Here is a 6,000-nt window from a genome sequence, read left to right as displayed (position 1 = left end):
CTCCAACAATACCCCAAAATCCTGTGGGAAACACTGACTTCCTTAATATGTTATTGCCATTAATTGTATGTATCCGTGTAGAACATTCAGTGTACCTGACTGGATAGGGACAAGTGGGGGGCCCTTTAAGAGTGTAAGCCCAGGGGCCCATTATCTCATAATCAGTCTATGATCCTATCACTCAATTCCTTTGCAAAGGCAGTTTTTTCACAAGTTAAGCTGTTCTTTCTGTTAGTAAATGCTGGCAAATGTGCCAAAAAGCAGTCGCAGAGATCTTGCAAGGGCAAAAAAAATTCGCTCGCGCCCTGCGGACGCGAGCTTCTGGGTGTTTTTTTTTTTTGGGGGGGGTGGGGGGGGGGCATCACTGACAATTTCTGCTTAGGGCACCCAAAAGCGTAGCAGCGGCCCTGCCTAGTGCTCCTGGTAGGGTCTCCCAAGGCAAAGTGGTCTCAGGTGAGGGGCCCGACTAAGAATGGTTCACAAAGACCCCATGGAAGAACACAATAGAGGAAGAGTGACCCTGCCCGGAGGAAGCTCGGGGCCCCCGTCTGGAGCCAGGCCCAGAAAGGGGGCCCGCCTGCGAGCGTCTGGTGGCTGGGTCTGCCACGGGGCCCGGCCGGGCACAGCCCGAATAAGCTACGTGGCAACACACTCCTCTGCAACTGATGGGCCCACCACTCATCAGAGGAACCGCTGGGGTCGGGTGCGCTGCCTTAAGGGTGGCAGTGAAGGGCGGGGACCACGACGGACCAGACACGGGTGGCAGAGGCTGGCATTGGGGACGTGGAACGTCACCTCGCTGTGGGGGAAGGAGCCGGAACTTTGCTTTTCTAGCATCCCTGTGGAGGTTGGGGGCATTGAACCCGAGTGGTCGATGTTCAAAACTTCCATTGCTGAAGCTGCTGCAGGCAGCTGTGGTCTCAAGGTCTTAGGTGCCTCAAGGGGCGGTAACCCTCGAACGCCGTGGTGGACCTCGGTGGTCAGGGAAGCCGTCCGACTGAAGAAGGAGTGCTTCCGGGATATGTTATCTCGGGGGACTCCTGAGGCAGTTGCAAGGTACCGACAGGCCTGAAGGGCTGCAGCCTCTGCCGTGTCAGAGGCAAAGCAGCGGGTGTGGGAGAAGTTCGGAGAAACCATGGAGAAGGACTTTCGGTCGGCACCAAAGTGTTTCTGGAAGACCATCCGGCACCTCAGGAGGGGGAAGCGGGGAACCATCCAAGCTGTGTACAGTAAGGATGGGACACTGTTGACCTCAACTGAGGAGGTAGTCGGTCGGTGGAAGGAGCACTTTGAGGAACTCCTGAATCCGACTAACACGCTCTCTATGTTGGAGGCAGAGCTGGAGGCTGATGGGGGATCATCGTCAATTTCCCTGGTGGAAGTCACTGAGGTAGTCAAACAACTCCACAGTGGCAAAGCCCCGGGGGTTGATGAGATCCGTCCAGAAATGCTGAAAGCAATGGGTGTGGAGGGGCTGTCTTGGATGACACGCCTCTTCAACATTGCGTGGAAGTCGGGTACAGTGCCGAAGGAGTGGCAGACCGGGGTGGTGGTTCCAATTTCCAAAAAGGGGGACCAGAGAGTGTGTGCCAATTACCGGGGTATCACCTACACCTATCATCTACTCCAAGGTGCTGGAAAGGAGGGTTCGGCCGATAGTCGAACCTCAGATTGAAGAGGAACAATGCGGATTCCGTCCTGGCCGTGGAACAACGGACCAGCTCTTCACTCTCGCAAGGATCCTAGAGGGAGCTTGGGAGTTTGCTCATCCAGTCTACATGTGTTTTGTAGATCTGGAGAAGGCTTATGACCGGGTTCCCCGGGAGATACTGTGGGGGGTGCTGCGGGAGTATGGGGTGAGGGGGTCCCTTCTCAGGGCCATCCAATCTCTGTACACTCAAAGCAAGAGCTGTGTCCGGGTTCTCGGTAGTAAGTCGGACCCGTTTCCGGTGGGGGTTGGCCTCCGCCAGGGCTGCGCTTTATCACCTATCCTGTTTGTAATATTCATGGTCAGGATATCAAGGCGTAGTCGTGGTGGGGAGGGGTTGCAGTTTGGTGGGCTGAGGATCTCATCTCTGCTGTTTGCGGATGATGTGGTTCTGATGGCATCATCGGCCTGTGACCTTCAGCTCTCATTGGATCGGTTCGCAGCCGAGTGTGAAGCGGTTGGGATGAGGATCAGCACCTCTAAATCTGAGGCCATGGTGCTCAGCAGGAAACCGATGGACTGTCTACTACAGGTAGGGAATTAGTCCTTACCCCAAGTGAAGGAGTTCAAGTACCTCGGGGTCTTGTTTGCGAGTGAGGGAACAATGGAGCGTGAGATTGGCCGGAGAATCGGAGCAGCAGGGGCGGTTTTGCACTCGCTTTACCGCACTGTTGTGACGAAAAGAGAGCTGAGTCGTAAGGCAAAGCTTTCGATCTACCGGTCAATCTTTGTTCCTACCCTCACCTATGGTCATGAAGGCTGGGTAATGACCGAAAGAACGAGATTGCGGGTACAAGCGGCCAAAATGGGCTTTCTCAGGAGGGTGGCTGGCGTCTCCCTTAGAGATAGGGTGAGAAGCTCAGTCATTCGTGAGGAACTCGGGGCAGAGCCGCTACTCCTTTGCATTGAAAGGAGCCAGTTGAGGTGGTTCGGACATCTGGTAAGGATGCCCCCAGGGCACCTCCCTAGGGAGGTGTTCCAGGAGCGTCCAGCTGGAAGGAGGCCTCGGGGAAGACCCAGGACTAGGTGGAGAGATTATGTCTCCACGCTGGCCTGGGAACACCTCGGGATCCCCCAGTCAGAGCTGGTTGATGTGGCCCGGGAAAGAGAAGTTTGGGGCTCCCTGCTCAAGCTGCTGCCCCCGCGACCCGATTTCGGATAAGCGGTTGAAGATGATGATGATGATGATGACATCAAGCCCGGACGCCCTGTTTGGCCGTACCCAGGTGGAGTTACGGGGCAATAGGTGAACAGTATACACAACATTTAAACGTATATCGTCCTCCCAGAGGCCGGTGGTGTAATGATCCACAACTGTGAAGCCACATTCTCCTGCCAAAGGATAAGCAGAGCTCTATCTGTAACAGGATTCAAGTGTTTCTCCCAACTATAGTGTTTAGGTGCCATTAGCTCATTTACTTCATCTGCTTCCAGGCCCTATTACCTCCAGACAAAGAAAATGTTTCACAAGCTTGCCAGATTCAGACCCTCAGGAGCTTGGACAGGACCAGCCAGCCCAAACATGGAGAAAATCCCCTGACGATACCACAGATAGAAACAAAAACACTCTTCTGATTTTTTCCAGGTAAGCTGCTGCTGTGTCTCTGTGGCAGTTGGAACAAAAGGTGGAGAGCAACGATAACAAGGCTAAATTGTGGACACCTGTTAAACTAGGCTACCTCCACCCCCCCCTCGTGGACACACACACACACACACACACACACACACACACACACACACACACACACACACACACACACACACACACACAGCTGCTGAAATACACTGCTCAAAAAAATAAAGGGAACGCATAATCATAACAATGCAACTCCAAGTCAATCACACTTCTAAGATATCAACCTGTCCAGTTAGGAAGCAACACTGATTCTTAAACAATTTAACCTGCTGTTGTGCGAATAGAACAGACAAAAGGTGTAAATGAGAGGCATAAGCAAGACAAGCCCTATAAAGGAATGGTTCTGTAGGTGGAGGCCACAGACCATTTCCCTGACCTCATCTTTTCTGGCTGATTTTTGGTCTCTTTTGCATTTTGCCAGTGCCGTAACCACTAGAGGTAGCATGAGGCGGTGTCTGCAACCCATAGAAGTTGCTCAGGTAGTGCAGCTCATCCAGGATGGCACATCAATGCGTGTTGTGGCCAGGAGGTTTGCTGTGTCCCCCAGCAAAGTGTCAAGAGCATGGAGGAAATACCAGGAGACAGGCCAGTACACCAGGAGATGTGGAGGGGGCAGTCGGACGACAACAACCCAGCAGCAGGACTTCTATCTGCTCCTTTGTGCGAAGAGGAACAAGAGGGGGACTGCCAGAGCCCTACAGAATGACCCCCAGCAGGCCACTTATGTGCATGTTTCTGCTCAAACTGTCGGAAACAGACTCCATGAGGGTGGTAGGAGGGCCCGACGTCCACAATACGGTGCAACCCGATAAGCATTTGCCAGAGAACACCAGGATTGGCAGATTATGCATATAATTCAAATCAAACTTAACTAAACTGCCGGGGAGCATGCATGTGAGCGTGCATACATCTTTTAAAGAAACACTTAATAAGTGAAAACTAAAGTTTCATGGCATATTCCTATTGAGTCACTATAGTGAGTGTGTCCCCTGTACTAAGACAGGACACTGTTTTGAATCCATTAAAGGTGGAGTGTTGGTCAAAATCAGTAAATATCTCCTGACGATCCACTACCTGTCTGTACTATGCTGAAAAAAAATCTGGTGTAAATACACAACATAGGCTATGTCAAGGGGCATGTGCTAGCTACGGTGGAACCCCTTTGTTTACACACTTGTTTACAGAGCCTAGGCTGTGTATTAACACCAAATTTCTTTTTCAGCACCAACACGGTTTGGACAGGTAGCAGATTGTGAAGAGACCTTGTTTTTTAAAAGTGATTTGGCAATAAGTGTTCTCCAGAATTGCTGACTCCAACTTTAAGGAAGTTCTGAAACTCTTCCCTTTTTCTTTTTGTGGTGCTTGGTAAGAGGGAAAAGCAGAGACCCCAAGTTATTACAATTCACAGACTTGCTTGACTCTTATACTTGTTCTCTCTCTCTCTCTCTCTCTCTCTCTCTGACAGCACCCCAGACCCCATTAATCCCCCCTCTTTTTAGCATTGGAGAACCAAATAAATGCAGCCCAATAGTCGATGGGGGTTAGAACAACCCATTTGGTTTAATGAGGTGATCCAGTTTTTTCTCTCCCTCCTTCTTTCCTTATAGATTTGTTTGGTGTGTGTGTGTGTGTGTGTGTGTGTGTGTGTGTGTGTGTGTGTGTGTGTCTCTTAGCCAATTACACAGGGTCCTGTCTTTCATCCTGTACTCCCATTTTTCCCCTCTCAAACTTCATCCCTCCTTCTTTCTTAAGGCCTTATTGAGACCTGATACACTTGCTGGGGATAAAACCTTGAGCTCAGGAGAGGAGAGGGACATTTGGGAGCGACATGGCGAGAGGGACGGTGGCCACGTACCTACACGGAGTCCTTCTCTTGGCTCTGTGGAGACCCTCACTGCAAGGAGGTGGGTCCCCTTTTACTACATGTGCTCCGGCGCTCAGCTTGCAGCACCTGTGGGTCAGATTCCTCATAGTTTATGCAGCAGTGTCTGCAGAGGAGGGATGCATGAACTCAGGTTCTCTTTTCTTTACTTACTTTTTGTGAGACTATAATGACTATGATAATGATGATGATAGTATTGAGGTTATGTAGGATAGTAATTGCTGCACATTGTTGATGATGATGATTTAAAAACATATCCTAGAATGCAAAGAGTTGATGTTATTTCAAACTGAAGAAAGGTGACAATGTTTCCATATGTTGATATCACTGGCTTATTATTTTCCCTGCATCCTTTTTTAAATATGTATCTTCTCTGTGAGTTTCTTAGGAAGGTATGAGTTCAAGACTAAGAGCTAGTAAACTTATTCTAATTAGTTGCTGTCAGATTATGAATCTGGTGAATACTGGACTGAGCTTGTGTTGGACCATTCGTGATAAAACCGCTTTCCTCAGGACTGCCAACTCCAGAGCGCCTTATTGTCTTAGTAATAAACAAAACTGGTCTTCTTATAAATGTAGAGATAGGTTACGTAGCATTTAATGTCCAGATGTTTGTCTGAACAAAGGCACCTTTGTATGTAAACACTCTAAATCAGAACAACAAGTATGATAAGAGTGTTGTTCTCAGTGACTCTCAGGTGCATTTTACATCTCAATAAGTCTAATGAGGTGCAGAACCTTATTAAAAACTTTAACAACAACCAATGCGCTCCA

General features: G+C 49.7%; 1 protein-coding gene across 1 annotated transcript in view; it reads left to right on the top strand.

The window, feature by feature from the left end:
- Positions 1-5,132: 5,132 nt before the first annotated feature.
- The window catches only part of LOC307260648 (uncharacterized protein), a 28,650-nt gene continuing 27,782 nt past the window's right edge, over positions 5,133-6,000 (top strand). The window contains exon 1 of the mRNA XM_080040925.1: positions 5,133-5,248. Within this exon, the coding sequence (XP_079897051.1) occupies positions 5,173-5,248 (76 nt within the window). The 5' untranslated portion in view covers positions 5,133-5,172. The remainder of the gene's footprint in view (positions 5,249-6,000) is intronic.

The sequence above is a fragment of the Ammodytes marinus genome (assembly GCF_949987685.1).
Source record: "Ammodytes marinus genome assembly, chromosome: 14".
NCBI classification, from domain to species: Eukaryota; Metazoa; Chordata; class Actinopteri; order Uranoscopiformes; family Ammodytidae; genus Ammodytes; species Ammodytes marinus.
Note: the sequence above shows the minus strand (reverse complement) of the source record. Positions and strands in the feature narration are given on the sequence as shown.